Genomic DNA, 18,808 nt, shown 5'->3' on the forward strand with positions numbered 1-18,808 from the left:
ATTTCTATATATAGTAATATTGAGATGATGGTCTATTTATTTCACTGTATAGGATTTGGCTCAGCGCTGTGCATGCAATCTTATAAAACTTGTGTGACATGTGGTGTGCAGTAATCCTGTCTTGTCTATAGGAGTTTTACAATCCACTTTTCTATTTTTTTTAAATCTAGAGAAATCGACTTCGAACTTAAATTGAAAGTGGACAGTTCTTACATATTGGGAATATTGTTCGGACATATATTGTGTGAATATTAACTATAGGGCGTTCTGTTCTATTCTTAAATATAACACACAATATATTGATTTTCTTGTAGTGTATATTGTGCATTTAATTTTAATATAATGGCTAATGGTGCAGAGAGATTTGTGTTTTTTTATAATTTAGGCGACCTGACTTTTGAACAACTAAAAATATTTACTATGTAAAGAATTCGCTTATGGTGTGATATGAAATAACACTGTTTGGGCCTCGTGTTGGATGGAAGATTTTCCGGTGGTTAAATGTTCCCAATCATCCAGCATCCTCCTGAAGACTCCGTGTCCACGCTTATGCTACCATAATTAACATATTCTCATTGGTGGTTTATATAATTAATCAACGTGATTGGTCGGTAAGAATTGTATATGTCTGGATATAGCTAAAGAAGATGAAACGATTATAATAATTCTGTAATGTTTTGTAAGGATCGTGTACATGGGAATAAGGATTCTGCAAAACTTGATATAGTTTCAGAATCGAAGATATTTAATGACCGTGGGAAGTGCATGATCAGATTAGGTTGCTACGCAGAGTTCTAGGAAGGGCAAGATGTGAAAGCGCTTACCAGTGATAAGCTCTGCAAACAGTGAGAAAGGATGGTTTCGCTAAGGGAAAGATGGTGATATGAATTAGAGAAATATCTTATAAGTATCTAAACGTTGAAAGGTTGGACATGGATAAAAGTATCCGCATTTATATAATGTTTCAGTACATTTACAAAATATACACTTAAATAATTCACGCATATACGGATATTATTAAAGAACATTTAACACTTTGGTTCAGTTTTCGTAGTTACACGAGTTAATTTCTTAGTTGAAATTTTAAGGATATTCGAACAGAGAAGTGTGTAAAATAAATTGAACAAAATAAAGTCCTTATGTTCGTGAATTTCCTAAATACCTGGATTAAAAAAAAACTATTTTGCTGGCTTCAATTCCAAAAATAGAAAAAAAGTACATAGGAGTTAAAACCATTTTTAAACTTTAATCTTTTCAACTTTGAACTTTTTTCCTCACGGATTTAAAGTTAAATGTATTTTCCGAGTCAAATATCGTGTAACTTGTAAGAACAGGTTGGAAAGGCAGACAAAGAGTCAAAACCTCAAGCTAGCAACACGTGACAGTGACGTATTCATATGTTGTGGACACCGAGACCGCACACCGACGAATAGAACACCCAAAAAAGCAAGCCTAGCGTGACAGTGACGTATTCATATGTTGTGGACACCGAGACCGCACACCGACGAATAGAACACCCAAAAAAGCAAGCATAGCGTGACACTGATGCCAAGTACCTTGTATATGTCATATACAAGGTTTTGTAGTAATTCGTTTGAGCCTGCATTTCTATAAGTAGAAATTCATGAACACAGCAATGTAAAAGGTTTGCATTGCAGCGTTTGAAGGAACCAAGTATATGTCAGGATCACTGACAACAAAAGCGTGACGTCTGTGTGACGCGCGTATACAGGATGTATGTGTGTGTGTCGGAACAAATTTGTCTTCCGATACTACTTTAGTGGAAGAAATATTTGCTTATGGGTAAAATGTATATCAGAGGGTAAAGGATCGCTTGTAGATTTTGTTGTGTATGTACACAACAAAATCTACTTAACTTGATATTTTACTCGGTTTCAAGTATTAGCAAGTTTTATGCCTAAACAAAGCAATAAATGATTTAATGTGTTTAGCACCATTTATTCCTTCACTTCAAGTATTGAAAATATACAACCGAAATCTTAGCAAACTGGTTGTTGTGGTAAGCCACCTGCATAGACTAAAAAAGCTTACTAACTTTAGACCTCACTAAAGATCTTTAGATAACTAAAGATTTGGTCTTGTTGATGCCTCTCAATCTTAAAATTAATAATCTAAAACTTTTACGGCTAGTGGTAAGAATATTTATATTTGTCCTTCCATTTGGACCTAAGAAATGCGGGAACTCAAAAAAGTACGTTTTCTTGAATTGATTGTTACAACGAGAAGGTTGGTTGTAAGATTTGAAAGGCAGTTGTCCAACTCGGAGCTTTTAAACAAGAGCGTAAATGCATATAAAACGTGTTGTAGCTACTGTGTATCTTACAACGAATCAAGCAAAACAGGTAAGTAACTTCTTTAAAGAAAAATATCTTGAAAGACAACGCCTTTGCTAATAACTCAGCTGTCGAAATAATTGCTTCTGACGCTAAAAAAAGAAACAATTCAGAACGTGTTTAGGAAAGGTGCACGACGTTTGTAATGGCAATCATAACGATTTTAGAACAGCCTAATTTGTTGCTAAAACAACAGGCATTGCATCGACCACTTTAGGAATGTAAAAATTATTCGGTGTAGCTGTTGGATTACATTCTAAAAGAACTGTAATGAAAGTAATAAATCATGAATCTGATGAAATGAAAAAGAAAAGGATTGTTGGACAAATTTTAAAAGTGTTTGGTAAGTTATTACTTCGGTACATGAATCAACAACTCTTGGAAGCAAAAGCACGTTGACAATATACTTAATACTAGCAGTTACCTGCGGCTTCGCACGCAATTTCCTGTTGAAAAACAAGACACTATATTCACGTGTTTTTTTTCAAAGACATTCTAAACACCCCTAAGACAATTGATAGTCACTCAAAGCTATTCCAATCTCCTGATCCATTTTAGACTTAAGTTTAAATAACAGCGTTTTGGAGCCATGATAATTTTTCACACAGTTGAACTGTCTTAGGCCTGTATGAAGAAATCCTTAAGCCGAAGCATACATATAATGATATAATGCTTGTTGAGGTTCTGTGCAGTTGTATGTATCTATGTATATGTTTTTGTATATGAGCACTCATGTATAGGATCATAACATCTTATTAAAACTTAATCTTAACATGTGTAGAATATAACAGTTCTAATTCTACCTTTTCAGAACCGTTTAGAGGTTATGTTTTTAAACGTTTTCTGCTGGAGAATCCCCGGATTCTTGGTGTAATAATTATCCCATGTTACTCCACCCCCCCCCTACCATCGGGTTCCGGTACTGGAAAGGTTACGAGTACACCCCTGATTTGCTGGAATTTAAGAAGTTTTGTGCTTTTTCTTAAAGGTTTTAAATGATTTTTTCAGTATCTATTCTCTTATTTATCATAGTGTTTTTTTTTATAATAATTAAATTTGTCTCTAAAAAGCAAAATAAATTAACCAAAGAAATTACAATTTTAAAGTTATTAAAGCTAGAATATTTAATTTAAGTAAACATCTAATTAAAACTGTAATCAAATTCTGTACGGATCACTTTGATTAAATTAAGTATGCAGGCTACTGGTAATCAATTATATAGATACATTAGAGAATCTTTTGTTAATAAATTCAATTGATAATTTAAAAAAAAAAACCATTCTCTTAGTAAAAAGTTTGAGAAAGAGTTATCGCAGCTATTGCTTTAAGTTTCAAACCAAAAATTATATGGCTATGAAAACGGCTTAAACCAAATTACCATAACGATTCTTCTTAAAATGATTTCATATTCTCTATTCTCTATAAAAATGGAAAGGAAATGAGGATCTGAACAGCATGCTTATCAACTAGCGATGACGAAATTCTAAGAAGCAGGGTATTTTAAACTAACAATCTGGTAATTTATTGAAACCTATATTCTACAAGATACTGACAATTTATGACCCCAAAGTACTTGACATTGCCTGGAAAGTCCATTTTACAAAAATATTTTTTTCATTTTTAATATCAACACGTGGTAACATTTCTTAAGAGGTCCTCAATCTTGTAATTAAGATGGCACAACCAGTTTTCGATTGTAAAATTTTTGTATTTTTTAAGAAAATTTTAGTTACAGCCCTTTAACAGACCATTTTATTTGTGAATAGAGGAAATTTCATAAATATAACACAAGGTTGGTAGCAGGACTTCGAAGCTGAATATCTGTACCTACACTAGCAGTTTCCCGCGGCTCGCACGCAATTTCCTGTTTAAAACCAGTACACTATATTCACGTATTATTTTTCTATCATATTCTAAACATTCCTGAGATAATTGATAGTCGTGAGCCTCTTGGGCGCATTATGAATGTATGTACCATATTTTCTGCCTCTATCGTTTGTGGTTTATGCTTTGATAAGTTATTCAGTACAATTAATCTATAAAGATGAACCTCGATAAACTAATTAGATTATAAAGAATCAAATTCGGCATGTTAAAATTAGTTTTCTGTCTAAGACATTTCTAGCATTATTGTGGAGTTTGCCTTGTGGTCCGATCAAGAAAATGTATAAAAAACCAATTTTGATCATAAAGCGTCTTTTCTCGGCTCCTTTTATTTACCTCCGATCTAACCAAATTCGATTACCTTATGTGTAAACATTCACGGCTTTGTGCAATGAGGTTTTTTATAACAGCGTTTAATAGTATTTTCATTGCATTATATAGTTTATTGATCATTGGTGCAATCTAAACTGAAAATTAGGCAATACATTTTTTCTATGCACTCTGCATTTCACTACTGATCAAGCACTTTACAATAATAATTTTATAAATATTGAATGTTTCTGCCTCTTTGATGAACTTGAGCTGCCAGTATTAACAGGTGTTAAGTATCAGTTCACTTTGTATTATTTGCCGTAGCGCAGTCTGCCGGATCCAATGTAAAACACTCCAAAATCAACAACTACTTACAAATGAAAAATTAATAAAAAAAAAAAAATTATGGTTGCCTGTAAAGTCGGTTTTACGGGCGAAGATTTTACGTGACAACGTCTTTTTCTCGGTAGAATATTTATTGATATGAATATTATTAAATTGCACAATAGGAACAAGGAATTGAATGAAAATAAGAATTGCACAAATTTTAACTATAGAAATATATATTTTGTTTACTAAAACATTGTACAGAATTTGAAATTAATTAAAATTTGTTATTGTAAATGGTAAAGTTGAATAAAACATTTACTAAAATTGGAATTTGAAATTCTTGCTAAACACAGTTAAATTCTAACTCCGCGCGTGGTGATTGGTCGGTTTAGTTCGTTTGTTTGGTCGCACTGTTATGACAGGTTAGAGGTTATAATTTGTTATTTTAAATGTTTGACTAGCAATACGCGCTGTTTCTTCTCAATCGACTGAATTACGATTGATTGCAGAGTGATTTAAACTAATAATTTACTTAACACTATCAACATTTGTCAATAGTATGACATAACCTATAAACTCAGTTTCTCAACTTTTGTGTCAATCTAACAATTAATCAATCAATCATAGTTTACGATAATGAAATATCAGTGTACAATTATTTACCTTTATTGTTGTAGTTGTTGTAAATTACGAATCTAAGCACTCCACATTTTCACGAATAAACATAGTTATCTGCTTTATCCCGTGCGGATCCCGTGCGGCGGACCCACTGGACGGGCATCGTAACGTTACCGGGCGTTACACTTTTTCATGAGTGACTCCGAGCCGCAACCTAATTTAAGACGTTGTCACGTCAAAAACATTTACCAGTGGGCCAAATTGTGAATCTAAACCATTCTCGAATTTCATTGAAAACACACACAAAATTTCATCAACATCGGTCCGGTCGTTTAGGAGGAGTTCAGTCACATACACACGAACATAAGAAATATACATATAAAGATGATACAACCAGGGCCTAAGAAAAGTAAAGTTTTTAAACATTTTAGAACATGCAAAATTACTGGTGGCCAATCATGTATTTTATTTAAAAAAAGATACTTAAAAACATCATTTTGTACTGAAAACATGTCATTTACTTAAAAAAATATACTTTCGTTAAGCCATAAATTAATAAAAAACGGAAGCCATAACGTTAGTAAAAACTTAATATTTTTATGCTCAGCCGTTAGTTATTATTAGGGCCTTAATGCAAAATTACCTGTGTTTCCTACCTCAAATGCATGTAATTCCTCTTAGAGTGATCGAAAGAAAACGTTTCTCACTTTTTGATCTTCAGGAAAGTTACCTTAGTAGGTTATGACTTTAAAATGAAAAAAAACCGATTGCACTAACTTAAACCTCCTATTGTATCAAAAATTACTCGTAATTTGTAGCTTATGAATGTAAAAATGCTGTATACTTTCTTCTACTTTGTAATGTTGCATTATTTAGGCTACACATCAAATTAGTTTGTGTAAATACAAATTTGTGTAAAAAGTATTTAAATTAATTGCAATAATTTTTTAAACTTAAGAAAATATATAATAATTTCTTTAATATCTAAATGGAATATAAATAACAGTTAGAATTTGCATTTATTTGTAGTGGAGAATTACAATTAAACGGTTAAAATAGAATTTTAAAACATTATAAAATTTGGATCATAAAATAATATTCAGATACTCCTAGATAGCCCACCCCCTTCTCCCCCCCGCACTACTGCTGAATGATTGGTCACGCCACTATCAGTTCTTATCCCATGTAGAAGTCTGGTAGTGTCCGCCGTGGTCTCCCGACTACCAGTTCGTGGTTAGGCGGTGTGTGTCGCGTGTACCAGTTGATGTTATAATAATTATGGAGTCCTCACAGCATGGGTATGTGGCAATAAACTTTTTCAAAATAAACTTGTCATAAACAGCTGCAACGTTAACTTGAAATTTATACTGTGTTGTAAGTTTATGCTTATTTACTAGCATTTCGAAATGTAAAACTCTTAATTTCAACACATATATTAATTGCCGATTAAAACAATTACAATTACAAACCAATTCTAACCATGTAGCTTGTGCTCTTAAAGGGCTAATTTTTATACTTTTCTCAGTCGTTACAAAATAGTTTACCTTAAAAAAGGTTTGATGAAGTAATTAAAAATCATTATTGAACGTTAAAGTTCAAAACGTTCTTAGTTGACGAGCAAACTGTACTGACAATCACTGAAAATTAATTGTCCTAATGTGAATAGTTAGCAGTATTATACTGTTACACAGTAACTGTCCAGCTGTTTATACTCGTAGTTAAGCTATGATTGTGTGGTGTTTATTTTATAGCTGTCTACATTTCAGTTTAAGAATAATTTCTGACGCTGTCCAAATTGTGTTCCTTTTCCGTTTATTCAACACCACTAACAATATTAAGTACGGTTAGGTAAATGTTCAACGCAATTTGAAATTTTCATTTCGATTTTTGTTGTACCTCTAGGATGCATGCAAGCCTTATCGCTTAGTGATAAAGACAACCAACCTTGCGCCGGGTGGCTAGTTCAGATAATAAATATTTCTCGACCCAAAATATATTACAGCTTGCTAGTGGGTGCGACAGAAAAGAGTCGGCATTGCGGGTTTTGTTTAAATATAGTGTACCTTTAATTTACATTCGTTTGTATTAAGCGTGTCTTAAGTTTTGCATGGTTACATAATTAATATATCATCTCCTTCTTATATCGTCTCCTTTTTATCCTTTTTACTAAATTTTATCTATCAAGTATTTTCCACAATTAATTAATAGCTGTGGTGGTGAATTGACGGAAAGGTTACATTTGGGTAGATTGGGTTAGGTTACTTAACCGTATTTGATATTGTTAGTGGTGGTGAACTAACGAAAAAAATACCCAAATTCTATATCGAAAATAGTGCTATTTGTAAAATAAAGAAAAAAAATTAGAGAAAACGGAAGTTATACAACTCTCTACTTACTATAAAAACATTGTAGGAAATAAAATATTTCTTTTTTACTCTATGCCTTTTACTACTTCAACTTTAAGAGCTGATGACAATGGTGTTGGTACCGATAAGCGGTCACAGGCAGCATTTAAACCAGCGCTACCTCAAGCTGAGATGTTAAGTCCGACGTCTTAGACCGCTCATAATCAGCACTCAAAATATTAATACCATTGCTATATGTAGATCATTGTAATTCCCTGAACTTTCCCGGAGACTTGTAAATAAATAGTTATATTTTTCTTGGCCAAAAATGTGTGAAAGTCCTTCACATGAACATAATTGTGGTCTAAGAAGAAAAAATAGGTTAGATAGGTAATTTTAATACTTTTTGACTTCATAAAAGGTTCTGAAAAGTGATATAGATTCCCACCTATAAAAAATCGCTTAAAATAAAAAAACTTTGCTGTTTTCTTCTTTATTTACATGTCAGTGATTTCGAAATCAATTTCTTTTGAAAATATTATTGCAATTTGCGGCTAATTAAGACAAAACAGTTAAGTAACCGTTCAATTTTTCTTGTTTCAGCAAGAAATTACTAGTTGTGGTAAAAGTACATTAATCATGAATAATTCATTTATAAAATTATAGACTAAGCGCTGTTTCCACAAAAGTATACAATCGATGTCACGGCAAGGTGTATATAGCATACACTATTCAATTAAAGTTGTTCTCATCATTTTATTACACACCCCATCTCCCTTCATACGATTTAGCGACACTAAAGTGGTTTCTTTGATAAAAAAAAAAACACTTTTTTCTGATCTGGGTTGAAATTGAGAACTCCCTTTAGATGGTGCGGAAATTTTTGTATGATTCGAAATAAGTGTAATTTTAAATTATCCATTGATTTGTTTACCTTCCAGATGGTTCGAATACGTTAATTTTTAGAAGACCAATCTCATTATTATAGATACCGTTGGTTTCTGATACTCGATTAAAAAGCAATAACTGTAACCTATCTAACTGAAATGGGTGGGGCTCTTTTCAAATATATCACACATCGTAGAACAATGGTTTAATGTGCGTTTATTGCAATCGTAGTGCTATTCACATATATATTCGAACAAAAGATTTATGGTGGAGTACTTTATGCAGATATTAAATTTCCACTAATACTATCTAATTCGATATTTATTGAAGTTATAAGAAAAACACAATGGTTCAAGTCTCAAACACATTTAAAAAGACAGCCTTTTAATTTATGATAAGTGAATCATGTTAGTTGATGTCCATTGCTGTTTGTCCATTAAGGTTTGCGTAATTTCCTCTTATCAGATGCATTTGACTTACAAATATGATTACGACAGCTTTCCATTGTGTTAATCCATAGACTATACACAGTTTCGTACACAACATCAATCAAATTCGGCCATCAACATGATGGTAAAATAAAAAAAAAAATACCACAACTTTAGAAATTTATAGCTGCAGAGAATAAAAGGAGAGCTGAGCACTATCCGTTGGCGAATTAAGGAAGCTCTAAAGTTTCATTTAGTTGTTCATTCGTTCACTTGAGGCGCTGTTGACAAGGCGTCAGCGTCAGTTGATTCTAAGATGGCGACTGCTAAACAGAAAGCTTTTTGTGTTATTGAGTACTGCAGAAGTGAATCGACGACAGTTGTTCAGCGTGCATTTCGAACGAAGTATGGTGTTCAACCTCCTGATAGGTGGTGTATCAAACGTTGGTGTAAACAGTTTATTAAGAATGGGTGTTTGTGCAAAGTTCTGGACGGCCGCGCACGAGTGATGCAAATGTATCACGCATACAGTAAGCATTTGTTCGCAGCCCAGGTAAATCGACTCGAAGAGCTAGCAGAGAGCTGCAACTTCCACAAACAATTGTATGGAGAGTTCTACGAAAAAGATTAGTAATGAAACCTTATCGTCTTTAAGAATAGATTCTGCTGAAACCTGCAGCTGATAAGATTAAAAGAATCGATTTCTGTGAGTTTATCCTTGCTCAAATGGAAACAGATGAATCTTTCGTTTCAAAGATTGTGTTTAGTGATGAACACACATACGGAAAAGTCAACCGGCACAATGTCCGTATATGGGGCACTGATAATTCGCGGGAAACAATTGAGCATGAACGTGACTCGCCTAAGGTGAACGTTTCAGCAAATAAAGTTTCTGGTCCCTTTTTCTTCGAAGGTACTACTGTAACTGGACTACAGTATCAGTTGTTGGAGAATTGGCTGTTCCCTCAGCTCGAAAAAGAAGCCCAACAATTCATATTTCAGCAGGATGACTTTACCACATTGGCACTTATCTGTCCGTGGTTACCTGAACGTCAACTACTCGATGCGATGGATCGGCCGCCAGGCAGCCCGCGACAGAGCACTTCATCACTGGCCTCCAAGAAGCCCTGACCTTACCCCCTGCGAACTTCGGCCACCCCTCTCCAGCCACCATTGATGATTTGAAACAAGAAACAACACAGCTATCTAAACTGTTACGCCTGATATGCTACTGAAAGTGTGGAATGAGTTTGAGTATCAGGTTGATATTGCTCGAGTTCTGGAGGGGGTCATATTGAACATCTCAGAACTTGTTTTTGAGCGAAAAAACTTGTTTTAATACTCTTTGTAATTATGTATAACATAAGGTTCTATTATGTTTCTTCCATTAAATATAAATTTTTAAAGTTGTGGTATTCTTTTTGAATTACCCTGTATATGTTATAAACATAGTTGTTTTTTCATGTTTATTTTTACAATTGAATATAAAAAAGTTAATACATGTCAGTTAAATTTTAAAACTTTACAATAAGAAGTATATTAGCTTTGATTCTTAAAGAAAAGAAAGTAACGATGTGGTTGCAGTAAGGAAGGTCAATGTCATTGTAGAAGGTTAATGTAATTGAAACGTATGTGCATTCATAAGTGCACTCCACGATAGCTTCCATCATACTGACAATTATTAAATGGAAGAAATGGACTAAAACATAGATAACGTCTGCTTGAATACAAAATAAAACCTGAAAAAGATATCTTTAACTCTATCATCGTCACTATAAGAGAGGTTGGTATACAATCTGGTAACAGTTGGTGTAATTCCTTTTCCATTCACCTTCCGCTTTGAGTTTCGAAACAACCAAAGTTATTCTCATGTGTAAGTGTCGTAGGTTTGACCTCTGAAATCTGAACTCTACACTTATCTAAAGAGATCCAAAAGATCGAAACAGTAAGTACCTCCAACAAATGATGAAAGTAGTAGTAATTTCGTTGCGGGTGTATTTCTTGATCCTTTAACGCAATTTATCCGACAGAGTTCAAAACCAATTGATGATGGTTCGAACCCATCAACCATTGCCAGTCGGTGAAAAATCTTTCTACATTTTACAGCCGGTCGCCAACCGCTCAAGTTAACAACTAGGACATTCAATGAGTGGTGTTAATGTAATGGTAAAACCATTATGTAACACATGGTATTTCTGTTGTCTGTATTCCTGTTTACAAATGTCCACTTCTAGCTACAACGGCAAGCATAATGGCAAGATGTGACGTCACACCGATCATCTGTGTGAAGCCTTCTCACTTAGAAGTAAAACTTACACTCCATTGATTAATTGATTTGCCTCATTTTTTCGTTATCATAGACACATACTGTCTGTCAATAATACAACTGTAGCCAGTACCAACGTCAAACACTAATGTTATTATTTATTTATTTAAACATATTTTTAAAGGATAGACCGATCTGCTTTTAAGCCTTATTCTGTCCGTCCTCATGGGCCACTGGCCTGTGCGAGGATCTTATCAAACAGAATAAAGCACGGCGCCCACTGCGACCGGCCCGGCCCAGCCCGTGCCGGTCCGGCCTTTATGTGAGGTCGAAATACACGCAATCAAATGGACACCCGCCCACTGCGACCGGTCCGGCCCAGCCCAGCCCGGACCGGTCGCAGTGGGCGGGTGTCCTTTTGATCGTATGCATTTTGACAGAGTATAAAAGGCCGGACCGGTCGCAGTGGGCGGGTGTCCTTTTGATCGTATGCATTTTGACAGAGTATAAAAGGCCGGGCCGGTCGCAGTGGGCGGGTGTCTTTTTGATCGTATACATTTTGACAGAGTATAAAAGGCTGGGCCGGTCGCAGTGGATGGGTGTCCTTTTGATTATATGCATTTTGACAGAGTATAAAAGGCCGGTCCGATCGCAGTGGACGGGTGTCCACTTGATCGTATGCATTTTGACAGAGTATAAAAGGCCGGTCTGATCGCAGTGGACGGGTGTCCACTTGATCGTATGCATTTTGACAGAGTATAAAAGGCCAGGCCGGTCGCAGTGGGCGCCGTGCTTAGGGGGAGAGTCGATACAGTACGAGGTTGATGGTACTGATAAACAGTGCAACGGTCACAGACAGGATTTGCTCGGACATCGGCACTCCAAGAGTGTGTATACAGTGTTGTCTCGTCAGGTGTATTATTGAGTGCACTATGATGAGAAAGGTTTCTAAGCACTGGGAAATTTCCCAATTTACAATTTCCTTGCAGTCTGATAAGTTGACATAAAACATATCGATTTTCCTAATGTGAATTTGTCTCGTACTTTCTAGTATTTATAAATCTGATTAGTAAATTTACTTCAAAAAATTTAAAACTCAAACATTTCTAGATATTAGCAAAATTTTACAACTGTATTTAGTTTTCTTCTTTGACACTGTGATATTTTAAGCACACTTTTGTTCCAAGAGAGATTATCTATTAACCATTAGAAGATGAGAATGAAGGTTAAATCGAATTACATCATTTTAAAGCTAATGAACAGATAGGGGTTTTCTGGTGTTGCCCGTATCTTCTATGTACAGTGTTGAATTCCTAGACTTAAACTAAAAGAAATTAAATAGCGAATATTTTGCTTATATTAAAACGAGTGTTGTTCTACTATTCCATTTCTATTTCTTCTTCTATTCTCTGGAATGTTGTAGTTTTCTAAAATAATCTCTAAACTTATTATTACTACTATTAGTTACTAATATTACTGTACAATTGCTAAATAACAATACTTGGATGGTTTAAATAATAAAAACTGAGGTTTTTTCAAAGGTTGTCGAGATGATAAAATCAATTTATTTAATTATTTACTAATAGTACTTTTTCCAATAATAATATTAAAAGATAACTTACATTCATGCAGTATACCAGTCTTATTGGTTCAGAATGTAAATTGAGAAGAAGTTTCGTCGGCAGTATGATTTCTCTTTCTAATTTAAATGACTAAAACATTTTCCTTGATGTTTTTAATAAGACTGAAATTGAAAGAGCTCTGCATTTTTTTAATCTCTATAAATCAAACCACACTATAGTGACAATTGACCGCTTAAAGTCAAATTTGATGAGATATAATTAAAAAACTGTTAATGATTAATTCTGATCGAATGCAATGAGTTGAAGTGTCAGAAAAGATAAAAGAAATATTTAACAGTGATATAATAGCTCGTGTTAATGTAAGTTAAAATTTAGATTAAAATATATAGTGACAAAGTAACTGGAAATATCTAATAAGTGATTTTAATTATATGTTCCTTTAGCAAGATGGCGGCCACTGAGGAGCAGAACGGGCACGTCGAACCTCTTACCCCACCAACTGAGAAGAAAATGGAGGTGAAGGACAAATATTGGCTGATCCTACAGCTGATATGGCTGAACCTCCTGATCCTCCCATACCTACTGCTGGAGATATACAGGAAGATCTTTCCACCGCCGGGGAAATCCCTTAAGGGCCAAGTAGTACTGGTGAGTAGTGTTTTAAAATGTGTCCCTTTTTAATTTTAAAGGTTCAGTGTATCAATGAATTTTGAAGATTTGTCTTTGAAAGAGTTAAAATTCTAATTATCAATTTTTATTTATTAATTTTACATCCCAACAGCCAATACAATCATTAAAACATTACATTGAAAGAATAAAACACAAAGTTCATAAGTGATTAATGTGTAACGCAACAACATTGTAATAACATGAACAACATTAAATAACACTAATAAATTAAAATAAGAAAATAGTTAGAGAAATATTGCTGGATAACTACGAGAAAGAATACAAAATATATGGATCCGATTCTTTAGAGTTTATTTTTTGAGTTTGTCATTTACGTCTTAAGTGTTGTTTACAGATTTTATGTTGACTATATCATTGTTTTGTGAAATGTGTACAAACAATTTATATTAATGGTGTTTAGTTCTATATTATAGTACCTTTTACTACAGGGATCTTTTATAATCTGTAGAAGATTGATTTTTAAAAGCCTCTCTTGAGTCAGTAGAATTTTGCTATGTCTTGCTTGTATGAGTGAGTATCCTGTGTGCCAAAACGATGTCACTTTATGTTTGGTCGTTAGCGAATAGTTCGATGTTGTTATTGTTAAACTTTTGCATAGTAGTTAGTTTTCTTCGTGGCTTCCACCTTTGATTGTATTAGTTACACAGAAGATAAATAATTCCTAAGGACATGTTGCTGAGGTCCGGGGGATTATTTCAGTTAGTTCAGAGGTCCGACGCTAGGGAGGCTCTGACTCCGTGCGCTTGTTTTTGCAGTGTCTCAATTTATAGCATTGGGTGAGTTATCTCTTATGTAACTAATACCACCAATGCTATATAACTAACTACTGCTTTATTATCTTTGTCTGCCTAATCTTAGGGTTGTATCACACTTATAGATGTTACATGTTATACTATTCCAGTCTTCCTTCCTTTGAGCGTATCGCATTTTTATTTCATTGGGTAAAATTAACGGCCAATTTCACTCATAATTTAGTTTTGCAAGTTTATGGTAACATTGGAAAGGCACTGGATGTCCAATAACGTGTTGTTAAGTTTTTCTCTTTCCTTGCTATTGTGAGATTAAACTTCCGTAACAACCAAATACATAGCCTAGACTGAAGAAATACTCAGATATATAAATATATCTGATATTTGCCGGAACATAGACTGATAGTGGATAATTGCTGAGTAATGCGGTTTACTTTGAATTTTGACCATTCATCAGATAAAATATTAATAACTTACTTATAATACGGATGTATTCACCCACATCTAATGATATTTAAGGTTTATTTTTTTGCCGATGTTCTTATAATTTTTCAAGCTTAAAGGAACTCGCGTTGTGCTGTAAAATGTATATTTGAATGGTATATAGAGCATCTTCCCTAAATTGAGGCTACCTAAGTAATTGCAGTGATTGTCAAAAATTAATTGATGATCAATTGTAATTTTAAAAAGAAATCTTGAGCTTGTGGAATTGTGGTTTGACATTACATTAAATTATTATATTATATTTATATCGTGTTATTTAAATGTTTGCATGCATAATATAATTTGATACATTAAGTAATAGGATTACTATTAACAATTATCATTATTATAAATAGTATAATTGTTATACAAATTTTACTCAAGATTTGGTAAATTCTTAGGATCTACGGCCGCTGTATACAACTAAATAATAAGAATAAGAAATAATTCATTCCTCTAGTAGTTTACAATTAAACTAATATAGACATTTGCCTGGAATCACTAGCCATAATATTGAATACTAACTAGCACAACTTAAACTAACATAATTATTTATATATTAACAGTCGATAATTGTCAATTTAAAAATTTGCGGTTCTCACTGTAGCGTTCTTAATTTAATAAAATGTGAAAAATTATAACTTCTCTTTTCTTTACAAAAACACATACCTAACACACAAATTCAAAAAAAGTGAAAATACTAGAAATAATAAAGTTACTTAAATGTAATAAAATTAAGAAAATGAATTATGTACATATTTACAAATACAAAATCAAAAATACATCTTAAATGTACGTTAAAAGAATCTATCTGACTAACCAATAATCTCAAGCAAGTCACTTGTTTTAGATTTTTCTAAAAGCCACGTTTTTAACTTATTTTGAAATAGTTTTATGTTTTTTTTTTATAGAATTAGGAACATGATTAAACATTTTTGGGCCTAGAAATAAAAAAAGATTTTCTAAAAATAATTTTGTTGACTTTTGGTCTTATGTAATCATCTTGAGTAGTGGTTCTTGTATAATACTGAAATTATATAGATAGATCTAAATAATTTCAGCGGTAATCTTAGAAGATTACTTTGTACCTTTGTATTTGTATATGAAACTATCAATCTTGCAACTCTAAGTTCACGATGCTCCGTTTGTATTATTATAAACTATGTCCATGTTGTAAATAGAAAATATTCGAAATAAAAATACAACTTCATAGCATTTCATTTATTTTACTCCAGTAAAATTAACTATTGACATTATTGACTTTACAACGATTCAATTTGACCGCTTGTCAAAAGGAGTCGAAAGCAATTACGCCCCGCAGTCCAGTCAGTGACTGATATCTTTTCCCTTTATGGTTCTGGATTGGTTATTGCATCGGAGAACCGGAAATGACCACCTGCCGTTAGTTTGTGGCTTCGACAGGAAATCAACTGGACTTGAACTTAGAGGTCTTTGTGGATACTTCAAACCTGTACTTAAGGCAGAGGAGCTACCTTGGGGTCCGGGAATTGCCTTTCAGTCACAACAGTCTCTCTTTGCTACATCTTGTATGAAAGCTCCGATTGGTCTCTTCACATCATTAAATGTCAGAGATAAATGTCATTTCATTTTGGTACATTTTCTACAAAATGAAATGAAGACATAGTTTACAATAATCAAGTAAGTTCGATTCCGTTTACACGCAGTGTTTTGGAGAGTTTTGTTTACATTTACGAGTAGTTTAGAAAAAGTAGACTAGAATATTGAGTGACACTGTAAATTCTTATGGAAATGTACAGATATAAAATATTTATTCTATTAAAAATTAAAATACTTATTTTTTGTTTTGGGCGAAATCTAACTTTTTTTGCTATCTAAATTTAAGAAGACCGATTGTCCAAATACATGACGAAGGACGCCCCTTCAAATATAGTTTCCAGAGAGGTCTTGAAGCTAGACTTTATTGTTACATAGTACAGTCTATTCGGTATGCTCTCCTGACTCTATATTGCTAACGCAAACAATAATTTATGGACAAATTTTAAACTTTGACTACCAAAACTATTGACATATGCAAAATTTTAAACTTTAACTACAGAAACTATTGACATGCGGAAAAATTTTACACTTTAACAACCAAAACTATTTAAATATAGAAAAATTCGAAACTTTAACTACAAAAACTACTGACATTTAATTGATTACAGGATATTTAACAAATAGTGTGCAATATGTTTTAAAATTTCTTAATTATCTAATGGGCTTCAGCATAAATGCAATTTATTCAACTATGAAATTTATTTCTAAAATAACTTTTCGCTTTTAATAAACATGATTTATACACTGAAGTTATTATATACGTTTAAAAGTTTATAAAATTAAAAATTATTTTCTTACTGATTTTTATCTCTGTCAAAACGCCTGTTTAATTTTATCCACAATTAAAATGTTCTTGTTTAAGTTGTTTATTTTTAAACCTTTAACTTAAAAAAGGTCACAAGACAATTACATGATATTTTGAATTTTGGTGAAATCGGCTTAAAGAGTATGTAATTACATATAGATCGGCTAATGTAATGCCCACAAAATAGTATTCTTAGCAAACTGCTTTTTTTTCTCTCTCTCCCTCTTTACACGCCCACACGCACATGTTGATATTAAAGGTAACTTACTATTTATTAAGTTTTCTCATATAATTTACACTGGAAGGGTTAAAAAGATGGAAGGTTCGATAAGGGGTGTTGGGGTTTAACTTAACCAACACGCCATAATAAACCGAATCTACACGAAACTATTAAATTAAATGCGATTTGAATTCATGAAAATTGGTGAAATACTTACTAAAGTCTGTAATTGCACAGCTGAATTGTAATTAGTTATATACTAAAGTGTTGTGTCTGTGGTTTGAATTTTTGTACATCGTCGTACTAATTAGCAAACCTCCTAAGTCCAAAATGGCATATTTTACAGGGTGAACTATAAACCGCGTAGAAAATGTTATAGTTGTTACTAATGGTATTTATACAGTATTTTATTTAATAGTAACCATTTAAACCTGATTCTGATTAATCTTCAATACATTTTAATATTTATATAATATATATTTCCTAGGAGTTAAGAGGTTTTCCTACAGTTTGCATTGGAGATAGGAGGTTTTCATACTGTAACATATTTTACTAAACTATTGGACTAGAGGATTATATTAGGAAACAAAAGTTACACTTTATACACAAACATTGTTTATTTATATACAATTAACTCCTTTGAACAGGAATTATAGACGTATATAATATATACAGCTGATTTTACTTGTCAATGAAAGGAAGGTCATCATAAAATCGATGGTAATCAGAGGGTACGATGGCTTTCAAGTCCTGAAGATCGTTGTACTTTCGTTTTTTAATTTTGAGTCTGGTTTTGTGGAGACTTGGTAATTTTTCAAAATCCATCGGCAACACTGCGAGATTTTTTCGCTGCGGAAGCTCAGTCCAATCCTCAGAAAAGTTGAGTTTGAATTTAATAATTCCCTCTGGCAGGTACAGGAACGCTCTTATATCAGTAACACAGGATGATCCTGTGCCCACTCCTGGTCGGACACTTTTATAGAACAAATGTTCATCAAAGGACTTGAAAAATCCATGTTCAATGTACTCTACGGAGTACGGTTGAGCTATTCGAGCCTCCTTGACCACTGCAATATACTCCGCTGGCACGTTGATGTTTTTATGTCGTAGCCTTCGCTCGATCATAGAGTGGATGGAGTCAGCCTCCATTTGCGTATGGCCAACTTCGAGGTACTTTTGTTCTATGACAATTTGCTTCTTAATTGCAATGTGGAGCAAGGCATTTGATATATTAGTGCTCCGGTTCTGATATGAGCAGCCGTCACTGTATAGGAT

General features: G+C 33.3%; 1 protein-coding gene across 1 annotated transcript in view; it reads left to right on the forward strand.

The window, feature by feature from the left end:
* The first annotated feature begins 6,670 nt into the window (after window positions 1-6,670).
* LOC124367819 (17-beta-hydroxysteroid dehydrogenase 13-like) overlaps window positions 6,671-18,808 on the forward strand; it is a 28,072-nt gene continuing 15,934 nt past the window's right edge. Inside the window, exons 1-2 of the mRNA XM_046824947.1 lie at window positions 6,671-6,796; window positions 13,452-13,656. Coding sequence (XP_046680903.1) covers window positions 6,777-6,796; window positions 13,452-13,656 — 225 coding nt within the window. The 5' untranslated portion in view covers window positions 6,671-6,776. The remainder of the gene's footprint in view (window positions 6,797-13,451; window positions 13,657-18,808) is intronic.

Source organism: Homalodisca vitripennis, chromosome 8 (assembly GCF_021130785.1).
Source record: "Homalodisca vitripennis isolate AUS2020 chromosome 8, UT_GWSS_2.1, whole genome shotgun sequence".
In the NCBI taxonomy this organism is placed as follows: Eukaryota; Metazoa; Arthropoda; class Insecta; order Hemiptera; family Cicadellidae; genus Homalodisca; species Homalodisca vitripennis.